The sequence below is a fragment of the Seriola dumerili genome, unplaced genomic scaffold (genome assembly GCF_002260705.1).
Source record: "Seriola dumerili isolate Sdu_G_001 unplaced genomic scaffold, Sdu_1.0 BDQW01000149.1, whole genome shotgun sequence".
NCBI lineage: Eukaryota > Metazoa > Chordata > Actinopteri > Carangiformes > Carangidae > Seriola > Seriola dumerili.
Window position 1 is genome coordinate 16,849,006 of NW_019174404.1, and position 25,340 is coordinate 16,874,345.

Below are 25,340 nucleotides of genomic sequence, written 5' to 3' on the forward strand. Positions count from 1 at the left end.
CCTTCCATGCTCCTCTGCCTACAGAATCACATAAATCAAGCTGAGTACAGACACCTGTCATCAGCTGCTGTTAAAACACTTGGGAACATTATGTGGGCAGTTAGAGCAGATAAATACCTAAAGCTTTTTACTTACTGTCCATTAGTGCCTTGCTGGGGCTTAAGAGAAGAAAACGCAATTAAACTCCATGTCACTGCCATCTAAGTCAGTCATCATGTGCAGGCTGTTTGAATAAGTATTAAATGTTTGCACTGCTGGAAATGAGACAGTAAGAGACCAGCTTGTACACCCACATCAGGCTGTCATCATCCAGTCTCTGTCAGTGTCTTCTATCTGTGTTAATCCTGTCCTTTTTTGGAAATGTGTCTAAATTTACAAACATATATAAATGTGTTTCCATGATGTTTGTTTTGTCTGCCCTCCATCACGGCGTGGCTCATTGAAACTGCATTGTCTTTCCAGGTGGCGAGCGTAACTGTGGAGTACATGAGCTGATCTGCGTCAGAAAAGGTAGGGCAGATCAGAGCTCTGGGAGGTCGGCTTTGACCCCGCACTGCACCTCCCACTCCATCCTCCTCATCAGCATTTATCACTGTTAAAGTGTCATTGTTAAAACCCCTTGTCCTTGTTCTCCTGCTCCACTGTCGCGCTGCCGTCACTGTTGTCGGGCTGTGCTGTTAGAGCTCACTGCCTCTGTTGATTGTTTTTTATAGAACTATCTATAACATTGAAAATGTCGAAATGAACTTCAGAAGAATTACATTTCTGACACATTCCCACAAGTCAAACCAAGTGTAAGAAACATTTTTGCATATATACACATATTTGTCTTCCTGTCTGCGCTGTGGCCAGGGATATTGAGGCTACTTCAGTGCCTTCAAGTGTTGTAGAAACTAACAAAAGTTAGTGCTTAAATAAGTTAATAAGCTTAGTTCTTTTGGACATTACAACTTTTATAGAATTAGACTACAGAACAGTTTCTTTCCTGGTATTTGCTAACCAAGTCACCATACACTATGTGTTACAGTTTACCCTGTATGGTAAGACTTTAGATTACAGCCAGCAAGTAACACTATGGATATTTTCTACATATTAGGTACCAATTAAATACTTACTGGGTAACTATGGACAGCGGGTAAGATCATTAACTTCAAGTAAAAGTACTAATACAACTACAAGTAAAAGTCTTCCATTCAAAATCCTACTTTAGCAAATGGAAAGAAATATTATCAGTGAAACATACTTAAAGTATGAAAAATGTCCCCTGTAAGTGTTAAGTTAGTATAAATTAAATAATTAAATTATTAGATCATTAATACTGATGCACCAATGTATAAGTAACAGTTCACTGGTAAGGTGGAGAGAGTTTAAACTAATAACTCCAGCAGACATTGATTTTTATTTAAGAGGTCACAGGCCAAAAGGTTGGAAACCACTGTGACTATACAAGTATGTAGATCAGCTGTTCATGATGTTACAGCCGTAACTGCTGATCTGTGTTCTAGGTTTTGATTGAGTTTATATCGGACCTCTGAGCTACATTACCCAGAATTTTATTATAATTTTAAAAACATGCATATACTCACAGCTATAGCTAAGAGATACACCTTTTGTCTCAGGCTATGCCTAATATTTTTATTCCCAAGCAACAACAATGCACACTGTGTTAAAAATAAAAAAGCATCCTACATTATATTTTTAATTCCATATTTAACTCCGTATTTCAGTTTCCCCAGTTTTATCATTTTTTGTCTTACCCAATAAATATATCACTGTATATTGTGTATATCACTCTAATTATTAAATAAAGTAAGTACTGTGTACTTAAGGACTAAGGACAGTTTTATAGTTATTTTCCTCAGTATGTATTTTATTGATCCCCTAAATATGCAAAATAATTACAGTTGAATTTGCATACTGTAATCGAAAGTGTTAGAACATTAGAGCAAACAACAACAAAAATAGTGCCATACTTCTGTTGCATTACTGCATTACTTTGTGGATATACAGTATAGTAAAAATAGCTAAGAATTAATTTACATAAGAAGATCTCTATGTTTGTGTCATTTTAATGAAATAATTTGCAAATTTCCATGTTTTACTTCTCATTATGAGTGAGTAGACATGACTCGTTTTTGATGTGAGTGCAGATATAAAAGGTCATGATGATCCTGCAACTGCTAAGAGTAACAAAAACAAGCTTTTAACAAATGGAATAATTATAATTTTGCATACTCTGTACTTAGTGCTCCTCTGCCGTGTCATTCTGGATGGAAATGAGACTCTTTCAAACCAAAAAACAAAGTGCTCAAGTGGATTCAGAGGGTGCTTAACAAAGTGAGCCAGCTGAATGGTCTGGTTGTATAAGTGTGTGTGTGTGTGTGTGTGTGTGTGTGTATGTGTGTGTGTGTGTGTGTGTGTGTGTGTGTGTGTGTTTGTTTGTGTGTTAAATAATTTGGGTTATCCCATTTGTTTTTGTGATTGTTGAAGATTGATTCCAGAGGTGAGTGTGTGTGAGTGTGTGAGTGTGTATGTGTGTATGTGTGTGTGTGTTGAGACCACACAGTGGGTATTGTGCTTCGGAGCATTGTATGAACATGTGTGGGAGTGTGTATGGGAGTGCTGGTGAGAGTGCTTATGCGCTGCCTGTGGAGTGTGTGGGTGTCTTTGTGGTTTTGAGATGATTTTGTGCTTTTTGACATTCAACATGGCAACTGTTACCATGTGGACAAAACGCAACAAGGACAATGGAGATGTGCTACAATGAATGCAATGAACAAGCTTAATAAATGCCAAGGATATCAGACTTTACATTATTGTTTGATGTGCAGTTGGTAGGTGGGATTATATACGCTAAACCTAAACATTACAACTTGAGGAATCTAGTGTTATCATCCACCCATCTATTTTTTTAGCCATATACCTGAGTCGGGTTGGCATGGCAACAGGGTCAGCTGAGCAGTCCTGATGTCCTTTTTCCCCAGCAACGTCCTCTTGTTCCTCACAGGGGATCTCTGTGTGTTCCCAGGCATTGTGGGAAATGTAGTTCTTCCAATGTGTCGTGTGTCTTAGCAGCATCAGAAATCCCGACAGCTGAGTCAGGACACTGGCTCTCACTGTCAAACAAATCAGGCTGTCAGGCTTTTTGTCCTTGGTTATCTTGATCATGATGAAAAAAATATTTAAAACAGACAGTTTGTGAAGGCCACAGACACAGGTTTGTCATTTTTTTCACACGTTCAGATTCTTTCTAGATGTAAGTTGGAGATGAGTCTCTCTTTCCTTTTCCTCACTTTACTGTTATATCATAATTATCATAATCGCGAGGGAAGAATGTAAAGCCCGGGGGGTGTGGGAGTTTATCTTTACATGGTGTATGGTTCCCATCTTATCCTCAAATCCACTCTGAACACCAACTCTAACAAAGGTTTGTGCTTCACTTTATGATCATTATGAAGTTTCTTCCTTACATTACTGGTCTCTGTGCTTCTTGTATAACAAAGTCTTTTATTGTTTAATCTTGGTGTGAGTCATCGCTCGGTCCCCCACACATTATCTAAGGGCTATTTTCAGTATTTTAGTGGAACATGGTTGATTTGGTGCAGTCAGTCAAACAGGAAAATGAGAGATGGTGATAGACATCCTATACCACGCAGCACCTACACAGCACCAGAGATCCCTGTAGCAGCACTCAACATGTGCAGTGTGGTGAGGAGATTAAAAGAGAGGAATGAGAAGAGAGGAATACTGAATATAGAGTTTGTTTGTAGAATAAAATATATATATGTTATAGTCTTAAGTTAGGGAGTCCAAAGTAAAGAGAGTAAATGTCTGTGGGTTTCTGTGATTCAATCTTCTTTTCCCTGTTTGAGCCAGTTTGGGGAATTATACAGAGCAGGATCCCGCTCCATCTGTGCTGTGAATAATTCAGTCAACAGTGTGAAGCTGATACAGTGTGAGCAGACAGGCATTCCCATGAGATAACGCCTCCTGCTCCCACCTCACCATGTGACCAAACATGGTGAGCTACCAAACAACAATCCAGGCTCATTACAGGCAAGCAAATTTAACCGTAAGCAATTACGCAAAGAAATAACAATCCGTGACTTTTCTTTCCTTTTTTTTTTTTCTTTTTGTGCTGACGCGCATCTTTGTAAGATAAAAAGTCAAGGCGAAGATGAGCCGGAAATAATAGTCAACAATAGGTTACGTAACACTCTTCTCTAGTACTTTAGGTGTTAAAGAGTGAGTCTGATTGTGAATATGTAACAGGCTTATTGTTAAAACAAACTGGACTGCTCCTTGTTCTTATAGTGTTGGCTACACTTTTACTCCACTTATCAAAGCTGTAAATAGAGGTTTGTTCATTAACTTAATTAACACATAATAGAGTGAAATAAATGCACAAGTTTAAGCAGTAAAGTTGTTCACAGAGACGCTAAAGGCTGAACCCAGTTAATTGTTTCAGGCATTATATTGGCTTTAGAAATAACAGAAAGCATATTATCATCATCATCATCATCATCATCATCATCATCATCATCATCATCATCATCGTTGATCAGAAAATAAGACGTCATCTAAAGTACACTCTCTTGCCAAATGGGCTCATTGTCTTCCATCTGTACCAAGGCAGTCATTTAGTTTAATTGAACAGAATGGACTTTACATATACTGATTTTCTGATGTTGCATAGAGATGAATTCATCTTGGCGGATGAGCTCAGCAGGAACTTTAGGAGTGAGCAATGGATTCTTTTTTTTTTTGTCTCTTTTATCAGCTCTGTCTTCTTACTGATATGACCCTTGAGTAGTCTCACTGGTATTGTAAAGTGACTGTCAGATGTTTGTATTGCTGCTAATGTAGTTGCACTTCATGTAAATGAGTCCTTTAATCACAGAGCTTATAGTCAGGGTTTTAACAGCAACACGATGGGTGTATTATCCCATTTTAACACTTGATTTCTATTTTGAAATTATTAACAGACAGGAGATCAAACTATATTAGCCCACCTGTGATACTTTAAGGGGCACTCCACTGATTTTACACATAATGGTCAGGATTTCTGGAGGTCAACCCAATCTGATGACTAAAAATCAGGATATCTCATCTTCTGTTTCTTCATTCTTTTTAAATATGAGAGTCCCCCCACCTTTATGAATTTAAGCCAGTACCTCTTTGAGGCAGTATTTTAAATCCTAACTAATTTAGATCCTTAACAGTTTAACTATTTGATCATTTTTCAAACATTCTTTTATAAGTTTGATCAGTGAAAGTTGGGTGTGTGTGTGTGTGTGTGTGTGTGTGTGTGTGTGTGTGTGTGTGTGTGTGTGTGTGTGTGCTGTGTGCAGATTTCAGATATAAAAACCTTGGTCTGTCCTGCATGTTACACTGAATACAAACGTCTGCTGCAACACTGGGGAACAACAAACAGCATTTGCCATTTTATTACACAGTACATAAGACTGGATTTGCTTGTTTAATGATCCACATTGTACTGTCTGAAATCCTGTAATCATCATGAGTGTCACGTACACAGGGTTCTCTACTGCCATTGCACATATGGCCACATATGGCCCCTCTTAGTATCTGGATGGCATGGGTGCAGTTCCCTCTTTAGATTACGCAGGATGCCTGATCTATGAAGCTGTAAACATGATTTGTCTAGTGTGTCTCCACTTGTTGAACAATAAATTACACTGACACCATGAGACTAAAATGCAGTCAGCGTCTCTTATATGACAGCTGTTTGCAATGATGCTACGCTCTTTTCACACATATTAGTCACATGTGTATTTACACATGAGACTAACATCATTACATGAGACTAATAACATCTCTCTTACTTGTTCTCGGTGCCTCATCAGTGTGCTCAGCCTGGTCTCATTATGCCGGGAAAATAAAGCAGAAATGTCCCTCAAAATGACATTTTAGTATGCTGGAGCATTTTCACTCATTAATGTGTAACAGTTTGTGAATTGTCGGTGACCTACTCTCGAGACACGCTGTTAGCACGACAGACCGAAAGTGAATGCTGTAATTTTGTGACCCTAATTAAAACATATTTCTTTGCCTGTGTAAAATGTCAAATCATTTTTTGAGCACACTGCAGGAGGTCAAAGCAGCTTTTGGAGGTTTTGGAGAGGTCTGTAAATAATATATATATAATATATAACAAAATTGACAAAGTAGCCACCAGAGAGAGGAGCAAATGAAAAAAATAATGCTCTGACGGCTAAGACAAGAAGGCTCCCTTGTGGCCACACATGATCACATAGCGCCTACATGCAGCTGTTTGAAGGTCGTATGTGAGGTGGAAGGTCATACAGCTGCGCTCCCTCAGGTAGTTTTCATCAACAGTTTTCATTCACGTCCTGTTTGTATCTAATGGTGTTTATTTCCAATACAAACGGAATCTGCTGATGTGTGGCAGTCAGCGTTGCATTTAATGAGTTTTGACTGGCCTGCATTTCTGGGGTCTGGAGTGATGCTGCACCTGATCCCGTTGCTATGGCAACCAACAGGTTGTGTCACTACGGTGATACAACCTCTTTCTCTCCTCTCTCTCATGCACTTGTTTTCCGTCTCTCTCAGGCCATAGAAAATGGACTTTTATTTTTTTGAGTATTGCATTATAAACATTAATTTTCACAATAAAAGTACTTTACACAACAACATTACCCATAAAAATAAACCAGCCACATTAATTTTAATGTTAGTAAAACACCAATTCACTTCAAATAAAAAATAGAGCCATTCCAGCTGGAGGAAATAAGTTTGCTTTACGCAAATATGTAAATTTTGTTAAATAAGCAAATGAGCATATTTCCCAAAATGTTGAGCTGTTAGTAAAAGTAGCCAGGTAGATAAGGGACACAGATAAGGGACAGGAAGAAACACCCATCCAAAATGAGTTTATTAGCACTGTGTTTCAAAGCAGCAGAGTCTAGAATGAGTCATTTTGAGCCTGGTCTCATTTGTTTACCGAAAATTATGCCAAAGTCGTTTTTTTTCTTTAATAGTGTGTTTGATATTTAAAATGCGAGACAACTGCAACTTTCATTTTAATTTCTGTGTTTCAGTCTCTCCAGAGGTGCTGGGGTTTCTGACAGCCATCGGACTCTTCATCATCCTCATGACCCTCCTGTTCTGGTACCTCAACAACAAGTTGGCACTAGAGAACCCAGGGAGCCTTCAGTGCCTTGATGACTTCAGGAAAAACACGGAGCTGCAGGGTAAGGCTGTATTTATACACATACAGTGTGTGTGGTTTTATACAATATCCCTATGATCAAGTTTCTCTTTGCTTTAGACCGAATGCACATTTCACCACAATTATGCCAATGGTATTGTTATGCTTCTATTCAAGTTCAGACTGGTTTCTATGAGTGCTACGGTGCCCAGTATTCAACAGGTACTTGGACATCTCGGCCTACATCGTGTTGACAGATTGTGTTAGCAGCGACTATTAGCAGATCCTCAATTCTTTGACAGAACCTAATGAAGTCTGGTGGGATGTTTGGGATGGAGCAAAGAGATTGTATTTGAAAACTCTCCACTTTGGAACTGGCAGATATGTTCAACTGTCTGGTGTGGACTGGACGGATATCGTATCACAACTAAAGTAAATGCACAAAATCATGATTGAAAAAAAACAACAACAGGATTTTGTGTGATACATCCAACAATGAGATAGATAGTGTGGTAAATTAAACGACACTTACAACTCCAATTATTCAGGATTGTATCGTGACCTTTTTTCAAGAGCTTCTCGAGGTTTCACCCGGGCTCTAAAGCAGCCAGTCTCAAGTCACTTGTGAAAATTTCTGTAAAATTATGGACCCATACCACCGACTGCAGCATGAGGCCTGACCTCTGCAGGGGGACACTTTCCACTGGCACTGGCCTTTCTCAACCCATGAGGGGATTACTGTTGCTGACAGATGTAGGGCTGTTTACTCGTCATCTGTCCACAGGGTTTCAGAAGTTTAAAAGGTTGGTGGCCCAGGGGAGCCCCCACAGGGAGTCGGCTCTACCCTGTGGAGCCAGCTGGTAAACACTCAGTTAAAAACAAAGGGAGGGAGTGTAAAGTGGTTAGGTGATAGTTCTTGGTGTCTTGTTCTTCTCTTCTTTATCTTTTTATAGAAACAGAATGACTGTTTCAATGGTAACATGGGGCAATTTAATATATTTTCACAGATTGTGTTTAACTATAATGCAATCTAGTGAAACTGTCCTGTCTCTGCCTAAACTTGTCATTATTAGAATAACATTGTTTTTAATAGATGATAAATCTTATATTTGTATTCTTTATGCTTTAAGCTCTGACACTAAACACACTTTACAAATAATACAGTTAGTTTGGAGAGATTATTCAGTCTGAAAGGGAGACATTTCAAAGCTCTGCTGCCCCCTGCTGGCATCAAGCTACAATTGGTGTTTCAGTGGTTGGTTGGTATAAAAGCAACTAATCCTGTGTTATGGCAGTTGTTTGTTGACAAACACAACATATTCAAAAATACATTTGAATAGGGATCAACTTACCATACTGTATATACAGTATATACCATAATATATAGTTTTCTTCAAGAATATACAGACACCTATTTTTTATGATTTCTTTTTTTGTTTTTGGATTGTTTTTTGTTTTTCTTTCTTTGTTTTATAATTTCCCCCATCATATATGTACATTCAGTATAATGCAGTTCAAATCAAGACCACTGTTATATGTAACTATATCGTCAAATTAACCTTATAGATATTTTTTTTTAATTTAAAAAAATGTTTTTAAAAGATATATCTTATATATTGTAATGTACAATTCATTACCAATATATTTCTGTACAAGGTGTATGTCAGTATATTAGATTTCTCGTATGGAAGATTTTTTCATATAGCCTGTTTCCATAAATATATTTCTGTTTCATAACAAGGCACTATGTTGCATAATATGTCTGATGATGGACGAAGCACCATGGCAACATGATTGTTGCCAAAAACCTTCATTAAGCCCTCTAGAATCTGTAACACGACTATATCTGGCTACTTTAATGTTTATACAGTTCAGGTATTGCGAATGCCTCATCTTAAGTCTTAAATGCAACTGTGCCAAGCTGATCATCTACTTCTGAGTTATTTTCTCTGGCTGCCTTTGTAGTGTTTTCTTGTCTGTTTGCACTGGTGCCACTTCCATGGTCCACGTTCGGTTGTGAACAGACACGCATCTGTTTGTTGTTACATGTCATCCAATGCAGCATTCTCTGTTTCCCCGTTGACATCTTCTCAGAAAACAACAGCATGATTTGATTTGCAAAATGTCAAAGACGAGATTTAGGCAGAGTAGATGACAGAGAAATCTCTTACAATTCGAAACAGTTCACATATCCATACTGTACAAGGTGTATCTCCCAGAGATAACTGTAGTCTACATCTTTATATATTTCTGTGCTTCGCTGTGTTTTCAGGACTCATTAATTAGCATCCAAGAATTCTTGATGAGATAAGGATTAAAAATAAAACACCAGACACCTTTGAGAATGGATTACATCACTGTGTGACAACACCCAGAACCATAAATGGAAAGAACTCATGACATCCTGTAATTTTCTCAGTGAATTCAACACATACAAAACACCGGAAGATAATCTGGATAATAAAAACACCATCACTGGATGAGTGTGCAGATCTTCCTATTTCAATTTTAGTGCTTTTTGACTGTAGCACCTTAACAAAGCTTTGACTGAATGTTTGGTAGCTCTCTGGTCAGAGTGGTTCAAGTGACAGATGCCACAAGTAAACACTCGTGAGCCAGTTTTTCATGTTTTTATACATCAAAAAAAGTAAATAAGTGTCTTTTTTCCAGTTAAATTCCTATGTTTACCCACCACCAGCTTAATTATTTCACTACAACTGATAAAATATAAGTGTCATTCTAAAAATGCACTATTCAGATAGATAGATAGATAGATAGATAGATAGATAGATAGATAGATACTTATTCGGGCCAGTAGAAGCTGCCAGTACTTGATTTCAATCAACAACTAACTCTCTTTGCTTGAAAGAAATTATTTTGCATCTGAGCGTGTCCCACAGTAACCAGACCGTCATTCTGTACCCCAAACAGACAAGGCGTACTCCGACGCTGACCTGCAGGGCTCATCATCGGACAGCGAGGATGAACTGATGGGTCAGTATCAGGAAGCGGTCAGCCGCTCCCAGGGCCTACGGGGAGGAGCCAAGGCAGCCGCTCCTGTCAAACACGCAGGAGGTTTCAGCTGGGAGAGCCGGCAGAAGTACAGCCCCCTGACCGCTGATTATGATGGCTACAGCAGTGAAGCTTCGGCTGACGATGGTAGGATCGGTATCTGTGAAATGAATTAGAGACACTAGTATGCTTCCCTGTTAGTGCTCATGTGTTTTTAGGTTATTGCTCCTTATAGTCACTTTGAATTTTTGGTTTATTTTTCCAAGAACATCCGCAGAGGACCCCTCAACTGTACAATCAAAAGTTGCAGTGAGATTAGAACAGATATTTCCCTCTTATCGCTGCAGTAAGCTTGAGTCAGTTGTACAGTCTCTTCTGCACCTCCACCATGCCAACAAACACACCACACACAACGTACACACTGATGCACACTGTCAGTTAATCCAGAGAGGTGATCAAAGCGAAGCTCCCGTTCAGCACACTCTCCGTGGGAGGGTTGTGAAACAGTCAACTGTCTGCATAATCTGCACAGCCTCACACTTTTCTTTTTTCTTTTATTTATTTCTTTTTTCTCTCATTTGACGCATCTCTGTTTCCCATCTGCCAGATTCATCATCACAAGGCATTTACAGTGGTGGATGGAAGTCTTTTTTTTTTCCTCTTTCAACACAGACCGAACCACAGGAGAACACGGGCAGTGACCTATTTGGATTAGTCAGTTTGTTCTCTTATTCATCTGTTAGAATACTTGACTGGAAGTGTGCGTTGCTGATTTATTTAACTGTATAAAAGTACCACACACATTTCAACTAAACCCTGAGTGTGAATCAGCCATTTAAGGCCTGTAGCGTATTTGAAATCACATGAAACAGTATACTGTAGTTATTTGTTATATTAGACCTAAACTGAGTGAGTGACTGAAAAGATACATTTATTTTAAGTCTGTATGCCTAAGTTCACTAATTAACTTTCTTGCCGAGAGTTAGATAAGGAGCTACCATTCTTATGTCTTCATGCGTATAGTATAAAGCTAGCAGCTTCATACCAGCAGCTGGTTAACTTAGCTTAGCCTCACTGTCCTGAGGTAACAAAATCCACCAAGAAATGTTAAAGCTCACTATTTAGAAATTGAAAAAAAAGAAATTTGTTAAAATGTATGTAAACACTGAAGTATAAAAACAACAAGTTGTGTTTTCCCAGGGTGCTATTTGTTAGCTTTTTGTTAGCCAGGAGTAGTAACTTCCTGAAGCCCTGATGTCACTGCAAATTGTTGTTTTCATAGTTTTACACTTGGGCTTTGTACAAAAGTAAGTAAACACGATATAATGAATTAAATGATGAGCTTTAGAGATGATGGTTGGCTGATTTTTAGCCCTCAGACTTTATCCTGCCATTTCCAGTCTTTATGCTAAGCTAAGCTAAGCAGCTGCTGGCTAGGGCTCAATACTTACCAGGGAGATATGAGAGCAGTATTAAACTTCTCATCTAACTGTCAGCAAGAACGTGATTCAATTTATGTGCCAAACTATTCCTTCAAAGGAGGGAAATAATTAAAAAACTGCACTTATCTGTTACAAAATAGTAAATGTTCAAATCAAAACTAAATAAAACAAATCAAATGAGTCAAAAATAAAGCAGCAAATGTAACCTGAATGTTATGATTTAACAACTGCTTGCAATCAATTAAAATAAAGGAGGTGGCGATATCCTGCAGATTGTAACACTGTAGTTTTGTTTGGACATATACAAAGATGCAAATATGGTGTGTTGTGTTCAACATCTTCAGACAGGAATCAGCCATGTTTATGTCTCTCAATGTTTTTCAAAGACAAAAACAATCTAATCTTTGTCAGGGTCCTCAACTGGTGAATCACGTCTGAACCAGCTTTGTGTTATATAAGACAGTGGGTTCCAAGGCTGAGTGTCTGGCACCATCTATTTAAAGCAATGTTTGAACTCGTAGCTAAGGGATAAATAGTGCATGACATGCTTCTGACTCCATTAGTAAAGAAGCAACACACTGCACAAGGTTGTCGTTATGCAAGTGCTGCAAAAGTTGTGCATCTCCTCATAACCACTAGATGGTCTCTGTCATCCTCCCTCGGAGTTCAGATATATGGGACCTGACTACCATACATCTGAAATGAGGGTACCAGGGAAAGTAAGGCTGTTCAGGGATATTTATATACATTATTAGATATTTAAAGATTTTAAGGTAATTTTAGAACATATACCCAGAAATTCCTGAAAATGATTTCATTTTGATACAAACCGGTTTTCTCTTAAAGGACGTGTAACTGAACAAAACACAACAACCTCATTTTAATCTCTGTCTCTCAGCCACAGTGATTCTTCATTTTGAGGCTTTAAGGATAAGAGCTAATCAATGATTCTTGGCTGACAGTCAAGTGGCTCTCAGACAGTGGTGAGAACAAGCAATCTAGATTTCTGATTCGTTGCTGTCCACTAACGGGGACAATTTGCCAAAACAAAGTCAGATAATTGTTAATTTATTTTAGTGCATTCATTGTGTTTTGCTTGGTTTAGCAGTGGATGGATATCGTGTGGATCTACAGTGACATAGACACGGTTCTTGCCATGTGTCGCTGTTTTACCACCATGAATGAATTTTCAATTCAATTAATTTTTAATCGACAATGAGATTATTTACAACAGTGACTCCCAATGTTTGGTCTTATCACCCTTTAAAAATGATTAAGATGTCAATTAACTGTTAATTTCCTGATTGGTTAATCTTCGGATCAAAATTTCCTTAAAACTCCTGCCTCAGCTTTTATGGTAGCTGGTCACTATGCATCTTGCTATTGACCTTCAGCCTCCTTGTGGCTCATTAAAATTAATGTGTTTATCAGGGTCTTAATTCCATCAAACACAAGATGCTAGCATCCTTAAATAATCCAAGAGGTAATTTACTATTTTTTAAAACCATGTGGACCACAATATATGGGTAGCCTTCATACAAATTTCCACTGACCTTTAACTAGACATCAAAGGCTTTTCAATAAATGCATTTCAAAGAAGCAGTTCACACTGTTTTCTAGACTTTTTTGTTTTTTGGACAAAGTCATAGCTGACTTGTTTCCAGTGGTAGTAAGAGTCCTTGTGAGGGAGAGAGAGGCAGATTTGAGTCATTGTGCCTGGAAGCAATAATTTGAAATTTACTTGGTTTATTTATATGACAACATTTTATCTATGAAAGGTCTTGTGTTAGTGTGATTCAACTACCCTTAAAGGTTTGAAGGATTATGTTGAAAAGTCAAGATTCGAAGCAGATTACTTCTTCCTGTAAAATAAAAAAGAGGGCACAAAGAAAACATATTTGTATCATCAGATTATTACAATCATCTTTTAATCCACAACACACTAATCTAATCTTCACCAAGTGAAGTGAAATTCTGTCCATCCACGCCTGCACTTTGGTTTAAAGTATAGAGGTTCATTATTTTCCTCCCTGTGGTAATGCTTTGATGGCCATGGTTTTCTCTACCACCAAGTCATCATGGTTCCCAGCAAGCCATCATGGATCAGCAATGATGAAGCAGCAGCCTCATGCCAGTACCGACATCAGGTCACTCTTTCTCTGCAAACAGAAAAATATGAAAAACATGGACAGGGGTAGTTTCCATGATGTAGTTGAAGGTGATTTTTATTTACTCTCAGGGTAGACTTCGTTCCATTAATTTCAAACAAGCTGTCGTAAAAGTTCTGAGGCGCCTGTAATATTTTCTCTCAACTCCCACTGCTGCTTTTGTTTGTCTGAGTATGAAGAGCTTCATCCTCGGGACATATGTATTATACATGTGGAGGATTGTGCAGAGGCTGCAGAATCAGGGAGGATGGTTTGCCCCGGTGGCTCCGCTCTCAAAATAGGAAGCCTCCCAAAATAGCAAGTAAGAAAGAAATGATCAGAGGTTTGTCTGGACCAGCTTCTTCTCTTTGAGGTTAGCATGCTGTCATGACCGGTTAATGAGCGCAGTATAGCAACATATCACAATACTTTTTTTTTACTAGTTTTAATGAGTTTAACTAATGAGTTGTTAACTTTGCGAAATAGGTTACTTTAGATGAGAAATGGTAGAAAATTCACTTTCTCTGGATTGAGGGAAATTCTAATACTCCATTTCAACAGCTAACTATCAATCCAGTCACACCACAGATATAATTACATTTGGTCACTAAGAACAAGTAGCTAGTACCTAACTGTCAGTGCTATGGATTTGGGCAAATTTTAGCCTCATGTTGATAACTCTCAACTAATTTTAGAAGCAGGTGGAATTTTGGCCAGATTGGTAGTAGATTAATGAGAAATATAGAGTGTCTGCCCAGTTTTAGAGGAATAGTTGTCCATTGGGAAATACACTCATCTGGATTCTTGCTTAGCATTAGATAAGTAGATTGATACCACTTTCAAGTCTGAATGGTGAATGAAGCTATAGAGGCAGTTAGCTTAAATTAGCACAGTGACTGGAAGCAGAGGGGAAGAACTATGCTCTGCACATGGCCAAGTAATAGCTCTGCATGTAACTACCCATAAAATCATAACTTTTCTTTTTAAATTTTTTGATTTTGAGTGAGTTTTAAAGGTGCTGGTAGGCAGATTTTTTATTTTATTTTATTTTATTTTTTTACTTTGGACATTGACAGGCTGTTCTGAATTTTTAGGATGTAAGATATTACTGCCTTTAAGGAGTCATTAGTGACATTCATTTCAAAATACTGAAAAGCTACAATTAAAGTTATCTTTGAGTGACAAGGTTGGCACCGTTTGATTAGCACCAAACTGCTGCTGGCACTCAAGCACTCAGACTAAACAGTAGTAGGCCATTTTTTGGAACATTTACTATTGCAAATGTGACAAGGTCTTCACTAGCGCAGTCGTCACAGCCAGATTTAATGGCACCACTCAAGGTTCAACGAATCACTCACTCACATATTTCCCATACTCCTTTTGTCACATGCAAATGAAAAGTGTTGGTGAGATCAAGCTAACAGTGTCTTCATATGCTGCAATACAGTATCTCCCAGGATACATTTTGTAAAAGACATGGGCTTCATGTATGTATGTAATGACCTGTATGACCTATAATTATTAGCTTTCTTAGAGTGACATGGAACGATCAATACCAATCTCATGCTAATGAAGCTAGCTAGCTAAGATGTGGTTAGCCTGGCTTATCATTAACACAGGAAACAGAAAGCTAGCCTGGCTGTCCAAAGTTAAGAAATCTACCGACCAAGACTTCCAAAGTTTTGTAATTAGCACATTGTATCTCCTTGTTTAATATGTACACAAAAAGACAATTAACTCGATTTGAGGTTTTAACAACAACAGCCGGACACAGTCGAGTCTTGTCATCATACTGAGGTTGCAAAGTGTGCCATGAAATAGCCCATACAAAGATCCACACTAAAATTGTTTTAGTAGTATATAAAACTTGGTCACCAACAGTATTTGGCAACCCACACTATACATACATTATAGCCTGAAATGGGTGTATTTTCGAGCTTTTGTGGGAGCCAGGCTAGCTATTTCCCACTGCTAGCAGTCTTTATGCTAAGCCAGGCTAATTACCTGATGATTAATGATATCAACTTTCTCATCTTAAAACAAAAGCATGTTCCAAAAAGTTTAACTATTTCGAAAAGGGAGCCACACACAAAAAGATGTAGTAAAACACCTTGTGAAAGCCATTTTCACAGTATGTATTTGCTGTATAGCCATGTACAGCTCTATAAAAACACCATAATCTGTATTATATCTATGTTCGGTCTCTCAGTATAACTTATTACTTGTTTGATTTTACCTCCTACCTCTTACCTACATGCAGCAGGTCACCTGTGTTTCCCCCTTCCTTACGACGTGGGCACAACAATAAAGTGTTGCTCCTCTCATTTGTCACCCACTATATTTATACCTGAGTTTCACAGTCAAGATTCAGAAGCTCAAATTGTTTCCCCACTTACAGAGGTACAAGAGGGCAAAACAAGGCAACTGCCAGTACAGAGGGGATGAAACTCTGTGAAGGAAGGGCGGGTTAGACGAGAGGAGGAATGGTAACCATCCCAATTAGCGGGCTGGAGAAAAGAGTAGTGCTTTTACACAGCAGCTTCCATCAAATCAACCGCCCCCGGCTCAGCAGGAAAAAAGCTGCTCAAAATGGATTTGCTCCTTTTATCAAGCCCTCCATGACACTTAGTTAAGACTCCTTTGCCTCTATCCTGCCACTGATATGTGCCACTTTGAGGCGGTGTCTCACTGACATTATTAAGAGTGAAAGTTTCAAGAACTTGGGAGAAAGCTTGAACAATGAGTCGCGGTGGATTACGTCATCATAGCGTTGGCTTTTTCCAAAAGTTAGGAGACAGCATGAGAAGAGGGTTTTTTTCCAAGTTATTTTCTTCTTCATCTTTTGTTTTCTTTCTTTCTTTTTTTTGCATGAGACTGGGTATAAAGCACTCTTTCCCAGTGTCCCTACGGGAGTATTAGCATCGGCTGCTCAATTTTTGTGAATCCAAATTGGACAAGTGAAGCAGATTTGAAAATGCAGCTGGCAACACTATTCAAGGTTCTGTTTAGGTGCCACAGGGACGCTCAGTATAGCCTGTTTCTTTGCCTTGAGGGCAACTGAATCATTTAGAAAGGTTAGAGGCATGAAATCTGTGGCAGATTAAGAAGTATTCAGTTCAGTCCTTTAATGGTGCACATGTGATGTTTTATGTAGGTTGTACATTCAGAAGATTCCTCTCACAGAGCACATTTGCTCATGAGGACGGGCAGAGTATGTTCCATTTGTCAGTGAAAATCGAATCTGTGATGAATATAGTTTTGTACGACTCAGTGCTAAAGAATTACATGAATATAATGTACATTTACCATAAAATAACACATTTATTCTGACTTAGGGCATCAGTAAATAAAAATATAGACTAATATTACAGAGACTTGGCAGAATTACATATGCAGTCATTAAGACTGTAAGCCTTTAGCAATGAGTGCTTCACTTTTAGCAAGTTCTGCCTTTGCTATGTTGTAATCTAATGTTAATTCTGTATTATAAATACAATACCCACACCTTCATCTTGCACTGTTGCTGAACATACATTAAATGAGAAGTAAACACAATCCTCTTCAAAATAAAATCAGTAAATCAATATACAGTAGGCTTATATTTTGAAAGTTGGGGAAAGCTGCTTTTCGCTAAAATGAGATCAGATTTTAGAGCTGCATTCATTACATTTAAATCAAGCTAAAAATGTATCTTTGCCATTGATTTTACTTTAACTTTAAGGTAACAATACATTTTATTTTGTCACTTTTTTGGTTTTGCCTTCTCTTATTTTCTTTTAGCCTGTTGTTTTTGTGTCCATGTCTTTTGTAAAGAACTTTGAATTACCCTGCTATACAAATAAAACTGCCTTGCCTTCAGTAATGACTGCAGCTGAAGTGTCTGCAGCCACACCTGCAGCTCTGTAGTAAGGAAATGTGTGCTTTGCACTAAATGTTTATGTCACAACATCCCCTAAAACAAGAGAATGGGACAGTTGTGCTCTCATAACTCTGGTGCATTTATTTTAACGTACACAGATCGATGTTTCAGCTAATTTACTTTTTTAGGGTTAATAAAAACCCTAGTCCTAAGGAAGGTAGTTTGCTGAAACATAAATCTTTACAAGTTGAAATAAAAGCATTTTGACTTTGTGGTTTTCCCATTCTGTTTTTATTATATCTACCTGCAAGTCAGCACCTCACCAGAACAGGTGTGTGTTTTTCCTCAGTCTTTTTTGTATGGCATGCCATCAAGACATTTCAGACATTTCATTCTGAACCAGAATTTTAAACCTGTTGATGGCACTAGTCAGGGGTCACGACAGTTAGTAGTTAGTCAAAGAACCATGAATACACAGTGTGTAAAACATTTTGTCCCAATTCATTCCGTTGATGATGAGATATTTCACAGAATAAAGAAATATCAGGGAATTGCCAAAGTTGGTATGATTCATTTTCTGAGGATCTTGAATGTGTAGACCAAAACAGATAACCTGTCCGACCAACTGATCAATATAATAATATGATCATTGCTAGAGCTCTGCTGCCTCTGTGGCTACAAAGAGCAAGAACCACAGTTGGCTGTCTTCTCATGATTCAAATAAAAACTCATATATTATAATACATATTGATATATATATTATTTTGGTTCTTGAATTCTCTCTTATTTCCTCCTAACCAGTCAACTGCATCCAGCGGATGAGACGAACACCACCACTGGATGAGCTTCAGCCACCGCCCTATCAGGATGAGAATGGCTCTCCACGGATGTCCTGCACACTGTCCGACCTAGGAGACGCCAAGTGTGATTTATCCCACACCAGCGGCAGTCCCCACCTGTCCTTTGGTAAATGTCCTAGTGAGGGCAGCGACGGTCATGAGACTGAGAGTTACCTCAACAAGGGCTATGAAGAGGATGTACCCAGCGACAGTACCGCTGTCCTTAGCCCAGAGGTAAATACCAGTGGTATTATAACAATATCTGACTGAAAATTTATAATGATTGGTGAGACATGCACATTGAACTGGTCCCTGATTTATTTAGGATATGTCAGCCCGAGGATCAGCAGCACAGCTCCCTAAAGGTTATGAACCAGATCCCATCGCAAAATATGGCACCCTGGATGTGGTATTCGACTATGACTCAGAGGAGCAGCAGTTGGCGGTGACCATCATGGCAGTAACAGACCTTCCCACCCACAAACGCACTGGCAACATCTCCTGGCAGGTCCACCTGGTGCTGCTGCCGACCAAGAAGCAGAGGGCAAAGACAGGAATCCAGAGAGGCCCGTGCCCCATCTTCACGGAGACCTTCCGCTTCAGCCACGTTGAGTCAGAGATGATCAGCAATTATGCCATCCGATTCCGCCTCTACAGCATGCGGCGGATGAAGAAGGAGAAGGTGCTCGGGGAAAAGGTGTTCTACCTCACCAAGCTCAACCTTCAGGGCAAAATGTCTGTGCCGGTCATATTAGACCCATGCTGTGCTCTCCCGGTAAGTAGGATCAAAGCAGGTGTTGGCTTTCAAGTACTGGTGCAACACCTCACTAATTGCTCCTCTATGCTTTCATATAACATTTTCAGAGTGAGGTTATATTTTCCAGCATAAGAGAACATTAAGATCTTGTTTGGTGAACCAGTTACTTTTGTTTTGCTTGTTGGTTTAATGTGTCTGAGGAATAGATAATGGTGTGGTTGCCTCCATTTCACATCAGGGAATAAAACAACAGTCGATTTTTTGTTTTCTATTGCTAGCATTTAATTTTACAGCAATATTCATACATTTCAAAGGATTACAGAGAGGAAACTCAGCCTAAAACAGCAGCATGTTAAAACCACAAGGGTTCATTATTCTACAAAGAATTTGTCATGTATTAGTTTACTTCCCTTTTTATTATTTCTCACAGTAGTGTTTTCTTAATGTGTTGGCCTTTAATCACGCAGGGATCCAGATCATTTTATTCTTCTTTCTCCATTTCAGTTGACGATTCACTATATCCCTCCCTCGAATAGCGATTATCCAATCGTAGCATAGGAACCATTACTAGGTGTGGCAGGTCTGACAAGCTTTGGATTTGTCCATGTTGAAGTGTTGTACATAGGCTGAAGTAAGACTGATACTCAAAGTTTAAATAGCTTGGAGGGTAGTTTTCATTTTTTAAAGTCTTTCAGAAACACAAGCAAAAGTGTAAGAAATGGATTTAAGAGTGTGTTAATCTGCTCCAATGTTAGCGTTTCCAGCTAACTAGCTTACTACCTTAAGGACTCACATAGCAGTACTTCCAAATCCTAGGAGTATATTGTTAGCGCACTGATTTATTAGTGAAATTGCAGGTTATTATGACCCAGAGTTACAGTTTGGTGTTAGGGGACATCTAGTGGCCATAGTAATTATGACAGAAGCAAAGTGAAAAGTGCAGTGCTGTAGTATATATAGCGCTGTAGAAGGGCATTGGGATTGGAGAGCAGTGTTTGATTCCCATATGAAAATTGCAATTTAAGTTGTGTCTTTTATCCATGACTGTTTGACCACGTTGATATTTTTGTAACCATGACAACAAGGATCATCAAATGTTAAGGAAGTACTTATTTTAACTCAAACCATAATGACTTTTATGTGGTCATTAAGGTTGGAGGACTTGTTAGAATAGCCAAAGTGGATTCCTCTCGCGCCCACACTGTTGTAAGCCTTCACCGTGTGGAGCCAGGTCTTGTGTTAAAGTCTCTTCCCCCCCTTGAATACAGTATTTTCCATACTGTTCCCCTCCATGGCAAAGGTTAGGACTTATATTAGGTTTAAGTGTTGCATAGATAACTGTTAGGGGATAATTTTGCACCCAGGTTAATCAGAGGAGAAACACAAATTGGTCGGAGTCAGCATTTAACTAGCTAGCTACTGTACAGTTGAAATCATGCAGTTTTTGGCTAGAAATGAGAAAGCTTGCTATTTGCATCTGTCTGCTATCAAGGAGCCATTGTTTCAAAAATTACTAAAAACTTTGAGTGGTAATCTTCTACCACTGTTATTGTAAACTGAATAGGCCTATTAGCGTGGATTAATGAAAGGTAATTTGCCAGAGGCAGTGTCATGAGAAATATAATGTTATAATTTGTAGTCTGGGTTTTGTAAATGCCATTTATAGTGATATTAATACATAAAACCTGAATTACACATGATGAATACTGCACTAGATAGGGTCAGTCTTTGCTGTCTTCAATTTTTTGTTACACATACCAGTGAGCGATTTTCTGAATGTCTTTGAACACTTCCAGGGTGGTGAATCCCAGGTCAGCCTCTCAGATATGACATGCAGCGAAAGCGCCTCATCATTCCAGTCAGTAAGTCAGACTTCCACCCCAGAGATCCTTGTGGGCCTGGTGTACAACGCCACAACAGGACGTCTCTCCGTGGAGGTCATCAAAGGCATCCATTTCAAAAACCTAGCTGCCAACAAGCCACCCAGTAAGTATCCTAAAACATTTTATTTGAGTAGTTGTAGTTGTGAAAAGATAGTTTCAGATACTAGGATGGAAAAGGACAAGTTGAGCCTGTGCATAGAGATTTGTTTAGGCAGCCGTAATGCAACTTAAATCTTTGAAGTGTAAAAATATGTGGTCTAACTTGTTTATTAAAAATATAATGTGCTCTTTTTTGTTCAAATACAACTGAGCTATGACTATGCACAGCTTATAACTTCTCCAAACAAGAGATAGTCCGATCTATCCCAGCTGTACTACCTGCCTTTCAGTTTTCCTCTGAATTTATCCCTGGTTTCCCTCCTTTTTCCCGATCAGCCTCCTCAGGCAGTTTGCAGGGATCTGAGCAGCAAGTTCAAACAAATACTGCCTCTTTTTGAACTTTGTGCAATGTTGTTGGCCTTCTGACCCTGTTTTCTCTTTCCTCGCACCTTCTGTTATGTCTGCACCTGAAATTCTCTCACCCTACTGCCTTTTTGACATCTTGGTCCGTTGTTTTTCTTACTGCTGTCCAACCCTTGTTGTCAGATGGGCTGTTCTGTTGTCTAAAACACTTGATAGGTGGACAGGTTTATATTATCAGAGGTGAGTCTCTGTCCCTGCCACAGTGAGGTGCTATATGTGTTGAATCCTGGACCTTTTCGTATTATCTTCATGGGTGCAGATAATTAAACACAAGGCATTTAACTATTTACTTTACCTCAAATATCTGTAAAACATCTTCCTTAGCAATGGTTGGAAAAATATAATGAGTTCTGAAGAAACAGAAAATTAAGAAAACCAAGAAATTTAGCACAATAGACACTGATGAAAATGTGTGACTGTACTATCAGACCTTTTCTTTTCTAACACTGATTTGTTTATTTCACACAATCAGTAGTTTGACATTTTGGGAAACATGTTTATCTGTTTTCTTGCAGAGAGTTAGGTGAGAGGATTGATAGCAGTCTTGTGTGTTTATGCTAAATATGAAACTAGAACGAGTGGCCAACTAGCTTAGTTTAGCGAAAAGCCTGGCTTTATGCTAACTATGACCAAACTCCAGAAAATTACAGCAACTGGCTAAAAAAGAGTGCATCCCACAACCCCCATAAAACTTCAGATTGGTGATTTTACTCTTAATTTTTTAAACAAATAAAACAACACCATAAAACGTGTCAATTAGTGAGCTCTAGAGGTGCTACGGAGCCAAGCTAGCTCTAGTCTTTACGCTCAGCTAAGCTAATAGCATCTGGGCTGTAGCCTCATATTTAACGTACATCTAACTCTCGACAAGAAACAAATACACTTGTTTCCCAAAAGTAAAATCTGGTGCAAAATCAAAATTAGTTGTAAAAAGGGGTAAATGGCACTACAGCAATGAAAACATTTTTAATTTACTCTTTCACACTTACACTTTAAACCTGTAACACTCATCCATGAAGATTATTGCTTGTTGTAACCTTTGTTCCCTCCAGTTCTGAACATGTGTGTCTTATTATGCATGCAGCCCTGTTACCCCCCCTCCGCTACGTGTCTCATGTCTTGTTTGTGTTCGTGCCTGTGATGCCTTGAAGTCTTTCACTCAGAAATAACACTTTTCATGCTAACTCAATCCGGTTTGCTTGGTGGCTGATGGCCAGCTAGAAGGAAATGTTGTGTGTCACTGAATGTGCTGGCTTAATTCAAACAGTACACTTTGGCATGCCTTGGGTGTAATTTTTTCATTTTTAAGCTCCGTGTACAGCACATGAAACAGAAACAGGACTTTTGGGATAGAATAGCATAAATGTTCATCTAAAAGACACACTAGTGCTGTCCTCCCATTAATTGCCATGTTTCTTGTATTTATGAATGTCTGTAACTAATAACTAGCAGCCAGATTTTGACATTGTTTGTGCTTTCCTGAATAGCATATCCACGTACTGTAGTCTTCAAATTACGTTTAGGAAATAGTCACATCTGGTAAAAATCTTTGTGCAAAATCCTCATGAAGGCCTTGATTGACTTTGTGCGTCTCACAAAGTGGAAGGAGCGCAGTGAAAGATGCAGAGCAATTTCAGAGCTCCTTTTCTGTCATTTCAAAACAGTACCAAGCTGACGAGTCAAGTTAATCATCAGTCGCAGCCCCTCTCATTCAGCAACAATACCAAAGAGCCATGCATCACCGCTACTGACCACTTAAGACATCCACAGCTCCACACAGCCCATTCAGCAGCAGTCAAAAAAGAAATCAAGGCTATTTTTTTCACTGTGCTTTTATGTCAAAGAGAGCAACTGAATGTGTGATTCAGGGCGGTGAGCTAGGCGTTGGAAGGCAGCTGGCACTCGACAGCATGAAAGCCTCTGCAATTCATTCCTTATACTCCCTCTTAGACAGGAACATAATACACAGCATTATTACTGAGTATGGTTGTAGACGAGGGGCGAAACACTCTCAAAGACCCATTGTGATTGCCAGTCTTGCCTCATTTACTTTCAGCTGGATTTGTGGCTTCAGTTTATGTCATGATTTCAGCATGGAAATGAGGAGTGAATAAGGAAACCATGAATGCTGAATCACTTGATAATAGCAAAAGTGATAATGTTTTTCTTTTGGCTTTTTCCTCTTTGGAGTTAAATGAATGATATTTATTGGGAATTATTTTTTTGGAAATGTGCACTGATTTACAATAAAACAGGAGGGAATCAGCTGAAAAACAAAAAGTGGGAAATGTCACACAGACTCAGTTTTATCAGTAACAGAACTGCTCTACGCTTCATTTTTGAATACTGCTCATATTAAACATGTCCACAGATTATGTTCCCTTTTTTGATTATGAGGAAGCTAGACTTCTATTTGGGCCCAATCTTTTAAGGACATTAAAATTGCGCACGACTCACACACTTCTATATGTTTCTGAACATTTGAACATTTGTTTGCAGCAGACGTGCATCGCCTCAGAAATATGTGACTCACATTTTGGACAGAGCATGTTCTGGGACACTGCCCTGGGCTCTAAAAGTCTGTGCACATGTCATGTCATGACACTGACATCATGTTAAAGTCAGAGAAAATAATAGCAGCTCCTGGGGGGCTTTCCTGATGAGGAAAATTAATTTTAGCTCCATCATTTGTTCCAGAAAAGGCGCCTCATCCTCTAAGCACAAGCAGATGTATTACTAACTTTTCCCAAGTCAATTTTTATCTTGAACATTATCCCCTATTTCAGGTTAGACATACAGTAGTTGCATAGCAACAAGACTGAAGTAACGCTCCCTGAACCCTTTGAGTTCCTGCTCTCTGTTATCAGGAGCAGTCACAGCTGCGCTTTGTGTTTGATCAGAGAAAACTGCATCCTATGTGGTCAGGATCTTATACATCAGTTGCAGTGACATTAACAAGAACAAATGCTTTATGGGGAAAATGTGTCACACTTTGCTGCAGAGGAAACACAGCTGCAGCAGGTAGTGAAGCTTAAATTCAAAGAGAATAAACTGGAGAGACATAAGGATTTTGCACAAATGACCCATGAATCTTTTAGCATTGCAAAAATATTGAAAATTTAAATAATTTTTTTTTTAAGGGTTTAAATAATTTCCCTTCTAATTGTCTACTCCACCGGTTTCCCGTCTAGATACATACGTTAAGCTGACCTTACTGAACTCCATGGGCCACGAGATGTCCAAGTGTAAGACATCCATCTGCCGAGGTCAGCCCAACCCAACCTACAAAGAGACGTTTGTCTTCCAGGTAGCTCTTTTCCAGCTATCAGATGTCACGCTCATCCTCTCCGTCTACAACAAACGCAGCATGAAGCGTAAGGAGATGATTGGCTGGATTTCACTCGGCCTCAACAGCTCGGGAGAGGAGGAGCTCACCCACTGGACTCAGATGAAAGAGTCCAAAGGACAGCAGGTTTGCCGCTGGCACAGTTTGCTGGAGTCTTAACAGCAACAGAAGTATAAGTCGAGAAAGTGCGTAGGGGGTAACTGCACAGAGCAGCCATTGTCCCAGATGAGCGAGAAATTCAGTTGGGATAGAGGAAATTGACAGAGCCATGTGTCAGCACTCAGAGTTGTTCAGCATAAGCATTTTCGTGGCGCTGTGTGTAAAGTCATATTGACAGCCAG

The 25,340-nt window shown here is 39.0% G+C and overlaps 1 protein-coding gene across 1 annotated transcript; it reads left to right on the plus strand.

Moving 5' to 3' along the window:
- Positions 1 to 455: 455 nt before the first annotated feature.
- Positions 456 to 25,158, plus strand: syt14 (synaptotagmin 14; the record flags this gene model as incomplete). The annotated part of the gene is made up of 8 exons (XM_022751074.1): positions 456 to 510; positions 7,083 to 7,235; positions 10,124 to 10,351; positions 18,454 to 18,725; positions 18,817 to 19,266; positions 21,045 to 21,234; positions 21,777 to 21,833; positions 24,845 to 25,158. Coding segments are annotated over 8 exons (1,719 nt in total), but the record flags the coding sequence as incomplete, so codon positions are not given.
- Positions 25,159 to 25,340: the final 182 nt, after the last annotated feature.